Raw genomic sequence first — 18,445 nt, forward strand, 5'->3', positions numbered from 1 at the left:
CCTCCCTTCTCAGCCTCCCAAGTACTGGGATTACAAGTGTGTATTGGTATGCAAGGTTACTTTAAAACTCCATCTACATCTCCTGCATAAGTTTCTTTGGTTCATTTTTACACCAGTGCTTTTTGTCCTAACATTTCTCATTATTCTTTCATCTTTTCCCTTCCAATGGATACCCCTCTCCCCCAGAACACTCTCAGTTGCCAACATGAGACCTAAGCCCAGCTCCTGGGTGCTGTGGCTAAGTCACTCTCCCTGGAGCAGTTAGGTTGCAGGCCTTGATCATTCTGATGGTACCTTTAATGATGAGCATCGTTACCTGCTGAGGCTGAAAGATTCATTCTCCACAATAAAAGCCAATGTTGAAGTCCAGGATGAAATAAGAGGGAATGGAAAAAATATTGCCACCCACAGAATAATTTTAAGTAGACATAAATTTCATCTACCTATTCAGTGCCTCACTTTTTAAACATGTCATATATTTTAACAGTTATAGCTTCTTAAATGGGAAGTTATGAGCATAATTTAATTATCTAGAGATAAAGGATATATCTAAACTCATTTTTTTAGAGTGGTCTGACATTTAAACTGAATCCAAACACTTGAATCAGCAGCCAATCAGATAAACCAAGAGAAAGAGAAAATATTTTCTTGGACAAAAGTATCTTATAAATATAAGCAATATAGTAAATCATGTATAATGAAAATTGAAATGTTCTATGTAATTTTTCTATGGATTAAACAGTAAACTAAGGTATACATTTATACTTTAAGTTAGAATATTTTACCTAAACACTCATTTATATTTACCTAAACACTTTAATATTACAGTAGCAGTTTAAGTAGAATACACTTTCATGACCCGTACTCACAGAAGTTTATGTATGTTGCACTGAGGGGTATTCTCTTTTGAAAGTGTAAAGAAATATAAAGCAATAGTGAAATCACATTAATATTTATAGACCTTAATTCCTGACCAAAATATGATTAAAACAAAGAATTACATACTTTTTTTATTAAACCAGTCATTCTACCTATGAACTACACCTCCAGCCCTATTTTTTTAATTTTTTTAATTTTTTTATTAAACATAAGTGGTATACATTTAAACTATACTTGATGCCCTCTCCCCCTCCCACCCCTGTTTTCCCTTCCCCCCTCCCAGCAATGATTGTCCCGGGTAACCATGCCATATTCATAATTTTACACATATTCGGATGTGGACCCTCATTAATCAAGTTCCTCCTCCTCTATTTTTCCATTCTAGTTTTGCTGGTATTCCAGCCCTATTTTTTATTCCTTATTTTCAAATTGGGTCTCACTAGGTTGCTGAAGGTCTAAGATGCTCAGGCTGCTCTGGAACTTGTGATCCTCCTATCTCAGCCTCTCAAATACTGGGATTACAGGCACATAACACCATGTCCAGCTGAATTTATATATTCTTGAGTATCTAATATGCCTCAGTCCCTGTAGCTGGTCTTATTTATTCCCCTTTTTCTAAAGTTGGCAATTTCCAGGACTCAGTCGTTAGAACTCTTACGTTTTTGTCCACAATCTATCCTGAGCAGGCTTATTTAATGTTGTGATTTAAATGCACCCGTTGTGCCCATGATTCCCCAACGCACCTCTATCCTGGATATTTTTTCCTGACATCCAATTAACACAAAATGTGTCCTCTTGACAGCTGCACCTCAACACATCCCAAACTGCTCCTGACCTGCTCCCGTTCTTAACAAGAATCTTCACCTTCTTCTTCTTAGTCATGTGGCCTTGTGATGTGCTCTACTTTCTTCCCCTTCTACACTTTGTACAATGTTTTGGAAAATCCTTCCCTTGCCAGCCGAATACCTGCAGAATCAGCCAGTTGTTTCCTTCCTCCCTACAGACATTCTGGTGCAAAGCACCACTGTTTCCTACTATCAGAATTACTGCAATGACTTACCAATAGGGCTTTCCACCTGTGACCTTACTCTTATCTATTTGGGGATAAAAACTACCATAGGATATTGAAAGTCTTGGCTTCTGCTTAGGGCTTGAAGAAGGTAGGATGTAGGAGGTAGGAGGCAGGTGAAGAAAGAGAGAAATAAAATGGTTCTTCCTTAGCTCTCAGTCCAGAAGCTCATATCCTGGGACTCACATTTTTGCTTATCTACCCATCCACTTCTTCTCTCTTCACCCGTAATTTCCTTCCTCCGTTCGCTTGCCCAAGCTACTATTTTTAGGCAAAAGTGTTATTGGAAAATATAAATGAGAGACAATAAATAGGCAAGAAGAAAATGGGAAGAGAAAGATAGAGGAGGAAGAGTAGGGTAGAAGAGGATAGACGTTGAATTTTTTAGTAAAAACTGCTTTCAAGTGGTGTGGCTCTACCTCTGGGGCAGAGTTAAGTCTCCAGAGAAAAATAGAAGGACTATTTCCATTTTATATATTTTGTTTCACAAATTAAGCACTACTTGTAAAAAAAAAGGGGGGGGTAGAAGGAGGAGGTCTTTTGAAACCAGAGGAAGAGATATACTATGTGGATAAGAAATGAAAAGTTTCACCTCAGTGCACTTAAGCATACTCCTCTGGCTTAATAACATGCTTCATGACATCACAGAAAGTAAAACCATCACTCTCTGCTTACCCTTATGCACTCTACATTATTTGCTGGACGTGGGGCTTAGAGAAAAGAATTAGAAGGTAAAACATATATGTTTTGTTTATCTCCTACAAGTTTCACTTTTATTATTAAGGCAGTTATCTGATCAGTGTTCTGATGTTCATTTGTAAGACTACTCTTGTTAAAAATCCTAGTTGCATGGAAATTTTAGAGCCAGAGAATATTTTGATCAAAGATTGATTCTGCCATTTATTAGTTCTGTGACAAGTGCTGCTAATTAGGAAAACTCAGTATTCATTTCTGCTTAGCTTGTCCCCTGAAGGAAATCTGTTGACTTTGATTAGAGTGTCTCCTATCTCTTTTTTAATTTTTATTTTCCTATCTGTAATGTCTTAACCATTAAGTCCTCTCATTTATGTATGTCATCTTTTGGCACTATTCTTGTTGTAATAAAGAAATAAGAAATTGGATGCTCTCCCTAATATTCAGAATCTAGGGAGAAGATGGGTCATAGGAGGAACTCTAGATGAAGAAGGTGATCCTAGAGATGAGCAAATAAGGCGACCTGAGGGATGGGAGGGGGAAAGAGGGAAATTCTCTAATGTACATGATGTACTTTAAAAAGCACATCAAAGTCAATCACGAAGCCAAGCAGGAGAAGGAGGGAGGGGGCAAGGAATAGGGTGGGAATTGGGGAGACTGAGTGATGTGTGCCATCTTGTAATCCATTAAGATGTATGACTACAATGCACCAATAAAAAATTTTAAAAAATGTCTAGGCCCAATTGTATGAGTTTTAAATAAATAAAGTCCAACTTGTGTTTTTACTCCCTCCCATGGCCAAGAACCACAGGTACTAAATTCTAAATTCATTTCTCCAATTCCCTTTGCCAGTTTCCAAGGGTCTGGTCGGTTCTTCTCCTCCCTAGCTTCGCTTTTGGTATTTTCGCACTCCTCCTGCCCAGGTGTGATGGAGTAACAGCCCAACGAGGACCCCAGACTTCTCTAAACTCTGCACTCCATCCTAGGCCTATCTATTTATGTGCCTAATCATGCAATATAGTAAGGTATAAAATAGAGACCATTCTCAATCAAATGTGTGTGCAAATGTTCCCTTGATTACAAACAGGCATGACAAATCCTTTTGGGGCAATAGAGATGTCCTAAAATGGGATTGTGATGATGCCTGCACAACTCCATAAATTTGTTAAAATTATAGAATTGTGCACTTATAATAATTCACTTTTGAGGTATGTAAAATGCACAATAAATATATTTTTAAAAGCAATATTTTGCCAGTCATGGTGGTGCACACTTGTAATCCCAGCACTTGGGAGGCTGAGACAGGAGGATTACAAGTTCACAGCCAGTGTCCACTACTTAGTGAGGCGCTCTACAACCTAGTGAGACCCTGTTTCAAAATAAAGAATAAAAAAATAAGGCTGGGGGTGTAGCTCAGAGGTAGAATGCCCCTGGGTTCCATCCCCCAGCACTGTAAAATAAAAAGAGCAAATTTTTCTCCCATGTAATATCATAGTGAGAATGCAATTCAGAGCTAAGAACACAGGGAAACAGAAGGTTCATTTATGAGTCATTTTGGTGTTGTTTTATTTCCTGTTATATATGATGATATTTTTAAGAGGGCCTCTAATAGAGCCAATAATTTATACTGCACAATCTACTTTGGTGATGCAAATATTCCCTTTTTTTCTATCATTACAGTAGGTCTGTACTATAGGTCTACCATGCTAAATGCTTTTCAGAGATTATATTATTTAATCTTGACAATAACTCTCTGAGGAAGAAATATCCCATTATATTCCTTTATAATAAGAAATTGAAGCCTGGTAGGCTTTGAAACTTGGCCTGAATTACACAACATTATATATATATATATATATATATATATATATATATATATATATATATATATGGAGAGAGAGAGAGAGAGAGAGAGAGAAAGAAAGAGAAAAACAGGCTTAAAATGAGGATCTTTATTATTACTCAGTTTGAACTTCTAATTATGTTGTACTAGCTCTTGAACATAGTATGAACCCATTTTAAACTTGAAAAAATTATAAAGCCATAACTAATAAGGAAACATCTTTAATTTAATAACATCATAGTAGGTACAGCCAATAAATAGTCCAATAAAATATAATTGAAGTTCTCATCTTCTAATTAAGACAAAGCTCATTAGAGAAGATGTATGATTCTATTTTATAACACGAGAATTAAGCTCAAAGAATTTGAGAATCGTATCAGAGTAAATTGCTTTCAACAAACTGTAATGATTGCCTCTTGGTCAATAGATTGAGGGGGGCAAAAGCCGTAAGATGGGTCGCAGCTTAGAAGAAGAAAAGAGAGAAACATTCTTCTCTGAGCCTTCTTCCTAGCACACTTTTTTTTTTTTTTTTTTGGTATGGTACTGGGGATGGAACCTAGGGACATCTACCTCCAAGCTACACCCCCAGCCCTATGTTTTATTTATTTTACATTTCATTCATTCATTCGTTCATTCATTCATTCATTAATTCATTCATTCATTCATTTTTCAGCACTGAGGATGAAACCCAGGAGAATTATATCTCCAAGCTACACCCCAAGACCTATTTTTCTTTTTTGGTCTTTTTATTTTTGAAACAGGATCTCAGTGAATTGCAAAATTGCAAAATTGCAAAAGTGAGGCTGTCTGCAAACCTCGACCCTCCGGTCTCTACCTCCTGAATACTGGGATTACGAACCTGAGCCATCGCACCAGGCTTTATTTCTTTCTTTCTTTCTTTCTTTCTTTCTTTCTTTCTTTCTTTCTTTCTTTCTATTTATTTACTTACTTAATTTGTGGTACTGGGGTTCCTGGAAGCCCTTCTACCTCCAGTCTACACTCCCAGACCTATTTTTTATTTTTTATTTGGAAACAGGCTCTCTTAAACCAGCACGGCTTGCTTCAAACCTGCACCATCCTCCTGTCTCCGCCTCCCACGTGCGGGGATTACAAGCGTGCGCCTCCTCGCCCAGCTATTCTTTATTTTTGAAACAGAGTCTCAATGAGTTTCAAAGGGCCTCACTAAGTAGCTGAAACTGGCCCTTCCTAACAGGTTTTGCAAACCTCAGGCTCGAGATTCTTGGCATGTGCTGATACCCCGAGGGGGCCACGGTTCCCGGACTGCTCCCTACCCACTCTGTCTATAACTCTGACAGTCCACTGAGCCACAAAAAACGGTGCTCCATGACACGGGGCAGCCAAATTTCCCAGGGGCTTTGTAATTGGAAATTTTCTGGAAGTAGAAGATGCGGAAGGATTTTTTTACAAAGACATTTTTTATTCTATAAAAATAAGTGGGAAGCCGGGCTTAGTGGTGCACATTTGTAATCTCAGCATTGGGGAGGCTGAGACTGGAGGATCAAGGTTCACAGACAACCTCAGCTATTTAGCAAGGCCCTTTGCAACTCAGTGAGACCCTGTTTCGAAAATAAAAAGACTAGCCGGGAGTGGTGGCGCACACTTGTAATCCCCGCGCTTGGGAGGAAGAGACAGGAGGATCGCGCAGGTTGGAAGCCAGACACGTTGGCTTAAGAGACCCTGTTTCCAAATAAAAATATGAAATAGGTCTGGGAGTGTAGCCTGGAGGTAGAAGGGCTTCCAGAAACCCCAGTACCACAAATTAATTAATTAACTAAAAAAATAGGGATGGGGATGTAACTTAGAGGTACAATGCCCCTGGGTTCCATCCCTAGTAACACACACACACACACACACACACACACACACACACACACACACACACACACACAGAAACTGGGAGAAGAAATGACAGAAAACCAAACTATTCTAAAGAATAAAGAAGTCAGTATGCATCTTTATCACTCTTAATAAACTTATTAATTTTGGATCCATTCACTAATATATTTATATGTATGTTTATATATATAATTGCATGTTTATTTAAGCACATTATATAATCTATATTTCTCACAATCTACATATTAACCAAGTACTACATAAAAATGAAAAACAGTTATTTTTTCATTCACTCACAAACATATCAAAATCAATCACTAAGCCGAACATGAGAAGGAGGGAGGGGGGAGGGAATGGGCTGGGGAAAGACTAGTGGGGTGATGTGTGCATGTGTGCCTCCACCATCTTGTACCCCATTAAGATGTATGACTATAATGCACCAATAAAAAATTTTAAAATGTTTCTGATATTTTATGAAAATAGTTATTGATGGACAACTTTGAAACATTTACTTTTTGCTGCTATAATGAAGACTGACAAAGACATAGTCTACCACTGAGCTCCATCTACAAGCCCGTCTTTTTAAAGATATTCCTGCTTGTCTTAGAGGGCATGGATTACCTTACTCCAGCCCTTTACCTTTAGTTTGTGACTATCATTACTATTTTAGGAGAGGTCTTGCCAAGGTTTCCAGACTGGCTTTGAACTTGTGATTCTCTTGTCTCAGCCTTACAACTAGCTGGAAGTACAGACATGCGCCCCTGAGCCCAGATAATTCTCTTTTTATTTTATTATGGGAATACTTCTGAAAAGAGTTATCTTTCTGGGGAGTATCTGGGAAAGTTATAGATATAAAACTGGTATGTCTAAAGTCATAAATATTTTCACTGACTACTATACAGTGCAATTTTAGGCAGACTAAAACAGAAACTGGGCCTGGGTATAAATTGCCCTATCAATTCATGAGTTTTTTTAATAGCATAGATAAAGTAATTTACTTTTAAAATGATATTCTCACAAAGCTCCAGAGGGGCTTAAATGGACCAACTATATTTTATTGCCACCTTGCAGGTAGCAAAATCAATTCCTACAAACATCATTGGTAGGCTAATTTTTTCATTTATTAAGGGTGCATTTTGTGTTGACTATTCACTGACTGCATGAGGGCAAAGAAGAATTTGAGGCAGAGGACACAGGTATGATTTTCTCACTCTGATATTATCATTCCTTTAAAGGCTGCTTCAATTGTGGATCCTTAGAAATGTTATCAAAAAAGTATGTTATCCTTAGAAATGTTATCAAAAAAGGAGCCGAGCGTGGTGGTGCACACTTGTAATCGCAGCATTTGGAAGGCTAAGAGAAGAGAATCTGGGTTCATGCCCAGCCTCAGCTACGTAGTGAGGCCCTCTGCAACTTAATGAGATGCTATTTAAAAATAAAGAATAAAAATATGGCAGGGGGTATAACTCGAAGGTAAGAATGCTTGTGGGTTCTATTCCCAGTTTATCAAAAAAAAAATAATAGGGAAATTTGTGGTCTCTAAAATTCCCAGTAATGTCTAAGATTTAAGAGATTTTTTTCATGTAAAAATAAAAAAAAAAAGACTTGCCAGGCATGGTGGCGCATGCTTGTAATCTCCGTGCTTGGAAGGCAGAGACAGGAGTATCACGCAGGTTCAAAGCCAGCCTTGCTGGCTTAAGAGACCCTGTTTCCAAATAAAAAAGTATAAAAATAGGTCTGGGAGTGTACCCGCAGGTAGAAGGGTTTCCAGGAACCCCAGTACCAAAAAAATTAAAAAATTAAAAAATTAGACTCAATAAAATGATTTTATTTTTCCAAACTTCTTTTCATATATAATATTAACAACTGCAATTGCTTATGTTAAACAAGTAATTAAGTGGTTTATTTCTAAAATTCCCTTTCTCAGCAATATTGGCATTTATCCATTTATGTAAACTGGAAAGCTAAGAGTCCTTCAGCCTTACTAGTGTCTGCCAAGCCCTCACCCAGTGAAGTTTAAGTTCTGTTAAAAGTCCCCAAAATATCCAACTATATAGTTACCCGTTTCCTCTCACTGTCACTACTAGAATATTTTAATTGTTTGCCCTCCTTGGTTTTCTGTACACTGTCACTCAAAATGCAAATATGATCATGTAAATACTGAACTGCAAACTTGTCTACAGAGTTGCCAGGATGTGCTGCCAGGGCCTGATTTGACAGACAGGTGTCTTCAGGATTTGACCTTTGTTCCCTACTCAGTCCCATCTCTCTTCGCCCTCAGCCACACTCTGAGGATGCTCTACACTGCTGAAGTTCATGAGCCATGGGTCACTGATTCGCACCCCATCCCCGGGGTGCTGCACAGGACCTGGGAGTCTCCCTGCCACCTCTGGACCCCCACCTCCCACTCCCAAAACACACAAAATCCAGAACAATTGCCAACACCTCATAAACCATTCTCTCCATTTGTGATGATACCCTAAGTCAGGCCAACTTTCTCTCTGACAGTGTTGCTGCAATCACAACTTATTAGTGCAATGTCCTCATGGTGGGACATTGGAGTACAGCAGGCAAAGTCCCATCTAATAAAGATTTTTCAATTATATGATATTTTCCATGTTATATAAGTCAATTGTGTGATTTTTCCCCATGATAAAAATCCTGTGTACAATTTTTTTGAAGTCACTTTTAGCAACATTACTAATAATCTTGCAAAAAAAATAGTATCTCTATAGCTAACCTTTAAAGTTATGCAAAGCACAGTATTTTTAAGTTTTCTGGTAAATGATTTACAATTATTTATTTATAATTTATATAATTTATAAGACTCTACAGACTTTTGTTTCCTCCATTTGCTGCCTTTGAATAATGGATATTTAGACTAATGAAGGACTTTAAGTATTCTGAAACTGTTTAACCTGAATATAAAATTTCCTCCTTGAATGTAATGTACATTAGTTGATATGACACACTGTCATAGTTTAAATTATCATTTCAAATTAAAGTCTATAACTTCAGGTTTATAGAAAATAAACCTTCCAAATATATTGTTCTTTTACATTTAATTTTTTAAATAAGCAAAGAAGAGTTTTCTTTCTGTAATTTGCCTTTTCAAGTCAAGAGTTTGAGTTTTCAGTCCCAATGTCCCCTACTGAATAGCTGGTTCTTTTGATATCTTGCTTTTCTTTCTTTCCGTATGTGTGTTCAAAACCAAAGTCATTCTAAATGCTGTGTAAAACTAAAATACTTAATTATAAAGCCAAATTATCTTCCAGATACATAATGATGATTTATTTACTTAATAAGTATTTCCTCCAAATCTTGAATTTTACCTACTCATTCTGATAATGTAGCTATAGCAAGAATATAGCACATCAAGAGAAATCTGCCACATCTGTAGTGCAACTGAGGAAAGCCAGGCTCCACAGTCTCGAGGGATGGTTGTACACGTCACCCAGACACAGCCTAGACTAGGAGTGACAGAGGATTTCCAAGTAGATCTGAATGTCAGCTATGATCTGCCATAGGAAATGAAGAGGTTAACTCTGGTTCACCATGGAGGAAAGTTTGAGAAGGAGAGGTACAAGTACAGGTGGTGAAATACAGAGCTAGATGAGAAAGAGGAGCCAGACCACAGCTGAGTACAGTGCCTCTTCATCTAAAGCTTTGCTTTCTATGGTTTCAGATATCTGCAGTTAATCATGGTCTAAAAAATATTCAATGGAAAATCCCCAAAAGGAATAATTCAGGTTTTAAATGGTGTGCTATTCTGAATGAAATCTTGTGCTGTCCTAATAAGTCCTGCCTGGGGTGTGACTTATACCTCTATGCAGTGTATCCTCACTGTATATGCTACCTGCTCATTGGCCATCTAATAGCCTCCCAACTTGGTTTTCGGGTAAACTATCAAGGCATCTCAGTGCTTCTGCTCAAGTAAACCTTATTTTACTTAATTCTAGTCCAAAAGTACAAGAATAGTGGTGTTGAAAATTATAATTTATTGTTATACTCATTCAACTTTACAATTAGTTAATTCTTAGTTGCCTAATTTATAAATTAAATTTTGCCATAGATGATGTATGATTATACATATTATTGTATATATTTGTATATGTGTAGAAAAATTCATAGTGTATATATGTATGTGTGTGTGTGTGTGCATATATATATATATATATATATATATATATGGTTTGGTATTCTCCAAGGTTTCAGGCACTGAGGGTCTTGGAATGAATCCCCAAGTATAAGGGGGAAAATTGTATATTATCCACCTTAGACTTTAACCTCCAGGCAAGAGTTAGCAAAGAAAAATTTTAAATTATGAAATCACAAGATTACATTTGCCATTAAGAAATACTACTCGAGCCAAAATGAAGAAAATGGACTGGATGAGAGCCAGCCAGGAAAATAGAAGAGTTTTTAAGGGCTTTGGCAGTAATATACTTAAAAAAAAAAACAGTGTTTTACAGGTCATCTTATCTCATAATTCATTGTTGAAATGGATGCCTTAAACTGACAGTCTCTTTTGTGTTTTTAGGTATAAGCAAAGCAGATAAAGTTATTAAAATTTTCCAGATTTCTAAGTGAGACTTAGTAGATAGCAATACCTTTTATTAAGAAAAAGAACACCCAAAAAGTGAGTTTGAAGGTCAAAGGGATAGGAAATTATTTAATATGTTCACCAATAAAGAGGTACCAATAAAGAGCAGCTACCTGCAAGATCGTTGTAAATATATATCTGGAATGATTAGTCCTTCCTTTCATACCTTAACTTAATGTAGGGACTGTGTTTGAAGTTCAGTCTCAAAACTCAGTGGGAAATCAGGCATGTCATATAGATCAACACAATTTTTTTTAGAGAAATATAGCACCATCTCTAAAATGTAATCACCTCTTAACTAAGAAATTTGAGCTGTAGAAATTTATCATGAAGTAGCACAAACTTGCAGCAATGTGTGAATAGGAATGTATTTTGCAAGTACAAGTGATTATAACCAAAAAAGCAAAAATAATCTGAATGACCATCGGTATCTTTACTGTCCAATCAGTAAGATCCTACTCAGCTTTTAGAAAGAAGAATAACTATGAATACCAAATTGGGAAGATTGCATAAGATTTTTTGAGTGTAAACAGACAAATTTATATATTTTACATGAATAATATCCAACACTGATCAAGTCTTTATCATGTGCCAGGTATAGCAATAAATCTTTGTTGTATATTAGCTCCTCAGATTTTTATGGGGTGAGCAATAGTATTTCCATTTTATAATTGAGGAAACTAAGATGCAGAAAGGTGAAGCATCACGACTAATTTAACAGAGCCACGAAGCGTGGGAGCCAGAGCCAGGCACAAATCCTGGGAGGTATCTGACTCTATGAATTATTTGAGATGGGAAAGTTTCCTCTTGCCCCAGTACAAAGGCCAGGAAAGAGTCATATAATGTGACGAACAGGACTTTCATGACTTGAATCTATGAACTAAAAGTAATAACTTCTAAAAACTTGAAGGATTAGACATACCTAGAGGAAATCTTTCAGGAAAGTATATTAAACGTCTCTGATTGGTTTATTCTAAAAAGAGAATTGGGAAATGTAGGCTTTCATCTACATACGCTTCTTTATTCTTTGTGTGAGTGTGCTACAAGCAAATCTTAATCTTTGTACGCAACTAGAAAGAGAATAAAGAAGAAGTAGTACTGGGTTATAAACATTTAGGATCATATGCAATTTAGCAAAATTGCTTCCATTTTCTTGTCCTCTATTCAGTTCAAAGCTTTGCAGACCTTGTCATCCACATTGTATAGGATGTCCAAAGCTTGCCATGATGAACCCAAAGCATTTTATTCCCTCCCTATCACAAGCAGAGTTAAGATATGAAGCTCGTTTCTTATTGGATATCTGATGTTGTTTACAAGGAGCCTATGCAAGGGAGTCCCATTGGAGAAGAAAGCCTGGTACACAGATTAGGCAGATCTAAATATTATTTCAAAAAATATGAGCTGAACTGGGAGCTCTTAGTGGCCAATAGGGAACAACTCTCAGGAGGAAGAAAATATACCCACAAAGACCCAAACTAATCAACACAAAATATTACATCATCATCTCTTTAAAAATGACATACTGTCCTTGGGAGGTTGAGACAGGTAGATGGCAGGTTCAAGGCCAGCCTCAGCCATTCAGCTAGAACCTCAGAAACTTAGCAAGATTCTCTTCCAATATAAAACAGAAAATAGAACTGAAGGTATATCTCAGAGGTAGAATGCTCCTGAGTTCAATAACCAGTTAAAAATAAACAAAAACACTGTCAGTAACTGGACACAGTTCAAAAGAATAAAACAAAGGAACTGATCATGGAGGTGGAGATCGCTTGTAGTTTCCATCGTACGTATGTGATTTTTTTATACCACGTGAATGAAAATGTTGTGAAGGAAAGTGATCTTTCCAAAAGAAAACACAAAAGCTGTGTTTGAAGGCAAATGAGAAATGAATTTTAGTCATTGTCCCAAGACCAATGTTTTTTTTTTTTTAATATATTTGCTTTGGTGTGTTGGACATGACTTCAAAAAAAAATAGCAGTGGGGTGGGCACTGGGAGAAGGCTCACAGAGCTGTGTGAATGTATGTCTCTATCACTGTGGGCTTCATTATGATATACAATTACAATGCACCAATATAAATAATAAAAAATGAAAAATATTATATTTAAATTATATTACATATGATGACTTCCAAGACTTAGTTTAGGTAGTTATTCAACTTTAAATCTATAATAGAAAAATACTAAGGTATAGACTATATATGGAAATATTGAAAGAGATTACATAATTTTGAATAATATTGAAAGAGACTACATTTGCTATCAGTAACTGGCTGGCTGGCAAGGAGAATTAGAGATGCTTTTGATATCTTTCAAATTTTCTATATTTCCTGGTAAACATATTTCTTTGAAAAACTGGAACTGGAAAATTTTTCAATAGTTATTTATTGAGAGTGTATATCATTGAAAGATCAAAATATTTCTATTTAAAGTACAAATAGCACAATTTATTGATTGTTACAAACTATGATAGAATTAGAATCTCAGACTTCAATTGGCTCTGTCAATAAGAGACAAAGCAAATATGTGTAAGAAATGTAGAGATCAAGCCAGAGACAGAAAAGAATTCCAACTGGGGAAATATTGCTTCCACCAAATTAAATCACATATGCAATCATATTGCTTTCACTAAATGCATTGAATCATTCTTTTTTCATAAAAGCAGTAAGAATGTTTTATCTTAGGAATAGAAGTGAAGCTTGGAGTACTATTTCTGAGCTAGACCCTCAGCCCTAATTTTTTTTTTTACTTTGAAACAGGATCTCATGAAGCCCCTTAGGGTCTCTAAGACTGGCTTTGAACTTCCAGTCATCCTGCCTCAGCCTCCCAAGTACTGGGGTTATGGGTGTGTGCCACCATGCCCACTGGATATGAAGTTTAAAAGGGCATATATTTTTTAACAATTGTCTAGTCTGTTCTTCTATTACTGGAGAAAGCACAGAAAGGGAGAAGTCAGAAAAATCCCTGAACATTTTACTTGGACTATCCAGTTTTACACTAACCAAAAATGTTAATTTATGTTTTGTTTCCCCAAACAGAAAAACAGACATTTCAAGGGTGGTGGTATGAAGTTTTACATCTAATTTGTTCATGCCTGGTTATTCCATTTCTGACTATAGAAATCTGCTTTCTGTCATGTGATTTTTTTCTCTTTTTATACAAGAAGCCTCCCATTTATAATAGTAAATGAGAAGATATCTGCCTGCACATTTGTTTACAATGGAAGGAAAACTTCTCACCCCTAGAGTTTTTCCCAGTGACTGTAAATTCACTGATCTCATAGAAGGTGAGATTGGTTTGACTCTGTGTGTGACTGTTCACTGTGTTCTGAATAATTGTGTTCTATGAGAATTCATATGTTGGAACAGAATCAGAAAGATATGAGAAGGCGCAGCCCTCAGGAGGTGACTGGAACATGAGGCTTTCTTAATGGTGTCAGCCTTCTTGTTAGAGGACCCAAGAGCTGAGAGCTGTTTTGCTCTTCCACCAAGTAAGAAAAGAGCTAGAAGGTGTCATCTATGAAGTAGAAAGCAAGCTTCATCAGATACTGAATCTGTTGGTGCCTTGACCTTGGATTTTCCATCTTCTGGAACTGTGAGTAATGAAGTTCTGTTGCTTATAAATTATCCAGCCCAAGGTATTTTATTATAGCAGCAGAAACAGACAAAGACATTATTTGGTTTTCTTCAAAAAATTCATCCTAAGTCTAGCAAAGGCTTCAAACTTTTCTAAGCTCAAAGACAACCTGCAACATTCCTATTAGCAGAATTTTAGTGTGCCTTCCTTAAGATAATTTTCCTCTTCAGTTTGGAATTGCGGGCTCGCTAATACTGATTATGGAATCTGTAGTGGGTTACAGGATGGTAGGTGTTAACAAGAATAATCACTCAGGCAGGTATTTGATATTAGAATCACTTGCATGGCCCTAGTTCTGAGTTTACTGACAATTAACAGATAAATCATAAAAGGTTAAAATAGGCGTAAGGAATTAACACATTGCTCATTGGCTTTTTCTCTTCTTTACAAAGGCTCTTGGTTTTCCTGAGGTGCCTTTTTATCTCAAGGAAAGGGTTATAATTTCAGGTCAGGATCTCAGTGAAAGGTCTCGCTGAATCTGATCTTCCTAATGAAATTAGAAATGCTCAAAGAGAACAAAAATATGTGTTGTCCTGGTAACATTCCCTTTCTTTTAAACAATGCCACAACAAGATTTTTTTTTTTCATGATTTGGAGGAGAAATTCACAAGCTTGTACACAGTACCCAGGAAAATCACAGACAACAAGCACCAGTAGTGTTTAATGTCATAAGTGAATACACGCGTTATAAGCATCCTGGTTCTGATGTTTGTAACAAATGAATGTGTAATTAGACTTTTGGTACACCTATTAAAGTCCCAATTTTACAACATGGAAATTTCAGTAAATATTTGATTTTATACGTTTGTGTGTTCCTCAGATCCAAGTCGTTCCAGGTCAAATTTCCTATAGTTTGCTTTTCACAATAAATGGAATAAGTAATAAATTTGGGATTCTCTAAACAAAATTTTCCAGTATGTGAGTTGTAAGACTTTACTATTCCTCCCTCTGCCTCTGCCTCTGCCCTTTCCCCCTCTTCCTCCGCCTTTTCATCCTCCTCCTCCTTCTTCTTAGATTAAACCCGGTGGCATTCTACCTCCTATCTACACCCCCAGTCCTTTTCTCCTTGTTATTTTGAAACGAGGAGATATAGCTAAGTTGGTGAGGCTAGCCTCAATCCTGAGGTTTCCCTGTCTTAGCCTCCCAAGTACTAGGATCACAGGCATGCGCCATTATGCTTGTCTCTCTTTTCTTTATTATTTCAACACGCGTTCTTTTTCAAAGATTTTCCTTCCCCCTGCTACTTCCCAACTGAATGTCCATAAAGCTTTTAATTTCAGGTTCTCTGAGCAGCAGATCCTATTTCTTTCCTCCTTCCCTCCTGGCCCCTCATTTGTCTTCCCATAGCACTGTTCATTTACAACTAAATGAATAGTTCACAACTCTGACGATATATTAGATGCAATCGGGAAGCTTTTAAAGTGGACCAATTCCTGGGCCCCCTTTTTTCAAAGACTTTGATTTTATGTGTTTGGGGTGATGTTGTGCCACAGACAAAATCCTTTAAAGATCCAAAGGTGAGTCTGATATGTGGGTAAGGTCAAGAGACCCTGGTCTGTGTATTATTGATTTTACTGCATTATGAATATCTGTGTAATTTTTCTCTAAGCAAAAATTTCCACTGGAATTTTCAGCACTTTTCATTCAGAAACTATCTGACTCGTATGTAAATTCCAATGACCGCTGCACTTAATCTATATGATATTTATATACAAAGTAGACTTTGTAAGGTCCAGAATTCAAACTACTATCTATTACTCAAGGAAAAATAAAATGCAACCTATTATGAAAATATCCAAAAAGGGAATAAAAACTAACACACTGTTACTGTGCTTTTATAATTTTATAAAGAAAATAAAAATCAGATATTAGGAAGAAAATGAAATCAACTTCAGACTGATAGCGAAGGGGGAGTCTTTAGGATAAACCATGTGTAAAATTTTGCATAGGATTACTATAATGGTTTTGGCAGAAAGAAAAGTAAAATTAGGGAGATGAGGAGAACTACAGAATCTCTTGGGAAAGGGAACAGGAAAAGGGGCGGGAAGTGGAGTGAATGTGTGAATCCCATTAGGAAAGAATTGACACAGCAAGCAAGAAGTAACTACAGGATGAATACTGAGGACAGCTGAGCACTGATGCGGTGAAATCATGGCCACTTCGAATGGGTGAGGGACAAGTAAGGACTGTGCTTCAAAATGTCTGAGTTCAGGGGCAATGAAATCAGATACCGGTGCTTTAAAAAGATTGATCTGAAGCTGGGCATGGTGGCGCATGCTTGTAATCTCAGTACTTCAGAGTACTTTGGAGGCTGAGACAGGAGGATCACAGTCCGTGGACAGCCTCAGTTACTTAGTGAGGCCCTCTGCAACTTAGTGAGACCCTGTTTCAACAATAAAAAAATAGGGCTGGGGGTATAGCTCAGAGGTAGATGCCCCTAAATTCCATCCTCAGTACAAATAAATAAATAGATAAATAAATAAATAAATAAATCTGACTAATTACCTTGAGGCTTTTCAAAAAGCATTTGCATGTCATCTAATTTGTGTCATATGAATATTATAAGGAAGGGTTTTCTTACGCTATCCCCTTTCTATTGGCATGGTCAAAATAGTCATAAAAAAATAGATTGTCAAGGAATAGAAAACATGAATGGCATCTGAACTCAGATGATAATGTTTCTTTGCCTGAGCTGAGAAGAAACTGAAAGATGAAATCGTATGATGGTGGTGGTATTTCCTCCAAAAACATGACCTGGAGAATCTGAATGTCTTTTGCTGGAGTTATCACAAGATGGAAAAGACAAAGACATTTTCTTGTACTTTTTAGAGCGATTCTCTACCCAGCAAAATGTCATTTTTTTTTTAAACTTTAACCTAAAGCCCAAGATCCACACTTTATATATTCAGATTTACTTCTTTTCATTGCCTCTGCCTGACAAATGCAGCATTTGCTGCTGAGAAAGGCTGCAAAAAAAGTACTGGCCTGGATCATATCCCTTTTTTCATTAAAGCCTTTGCTCAGGTCTGCTTTTAACTTAATGAACAGGCAGTTGCCATGTTCTCTAGTCATTATGGTGGACCAAGTTGCTTCATCCTAACCTTGTCTGTAGACTTGTACAAAGAGGAGATACTATCAGTAATGGAACGTGTGTTTCCCTTCAGTCTTTACTTACTTTCTTCTTTCTGTTTCGAATCTGTGGAGTAGTTTCCGAAGACCACCATTCTTAAAGCCCTGGAAATGGGCCGCTGGGGCTCCCACAGTGATGACATCATAAAGAGCATCTGGGACAGGAAGAGACAAGAAGATAAGTACCATGAACATCTATCTCCCGCGTGCTGTTTGCAATGAAGCAGACATGCTGTGGGAAGCTTGAGGAATTATTCTCTTTGATTTTGTAGCAATGACTCTGAACTCTCATCTCAAGGGGGCATGAGAAGCTAATCCATCTTTCTAAAAGCCACCTGTGCACCTAAACAAGTTAGAATATTTCCCTGATTTATGACTGCATCTTAATTATATGCTACAGTGTAGAACAGTGTGTTCCTTCATTCTTCTGTATACTTACTGAGATAACATGTTAATTGGTCTTTTGTGTATTTTACTTTATTGAGTTTTGTACCATTTAATTGGCAATCATATTGAAATTCAACAATAATGAACAATCTTTCAACCACATTTTCCAGGGAGAAGAACCAAAATATTAATGCATTTTTGCTCAAGGGCAGAACTGTGCTAGTAGACTTTTTTTTTTTTTAATCTGTACATAGTCATTTCCTGCTTGTGTATAGTAAATCTCATACAATTTCGAACGCATACCTTTGCAATTTTCTCTCATGGCATGGAGAGAATACCAAAAATGTTCCT

General features: G+C 36.9%; 1 protein-coding gene across 8 annotated transcripts in view; it reads right to left on the minus strand.

Moving 5' to 3' along the window:
- The window catches only part of INPP4B (inositol polyphosphate-4-phosphatase type II B), a gene marked incomplete at both ends in the record, with an annotated part of 387,908 nt that overhangs the window by 145,115 nt on the left and 224,348 nt on the right, over positions 1–18,445 (minus strand). For 6 of the 8 annotated variants that reach the window (XM_080697036.1, XM_080697033.1, XM_080697038.1 and 3 more), the window contains one exon: positions 17,754–17,862. In XM_080697036.1, coding sequence (XP_080553162.1) covers positions 17,754–17,862 — 109 coding nt within the window. Of the gene's footprint in view, positions 1–17,753; positions 17,890–18,445 lie in introns of all 8 variants that reach the window. The other 2 variants (XM_080697032.1, XM_080697037.1) reach the window with 1 other exon arrangement.

This window comes from Muscardinus avellanarius, assembly GCF_963383645.1.
Source record: "Muscardinus avellanarius genome assembly, chromosome: 6".
Classification (NCBI taxonomy): Eukaryota; Metazoa; Chordata; class Mammalia; order Rodentia; family Gliridae; genus Muscardinus; species Muscardinus avellanarius.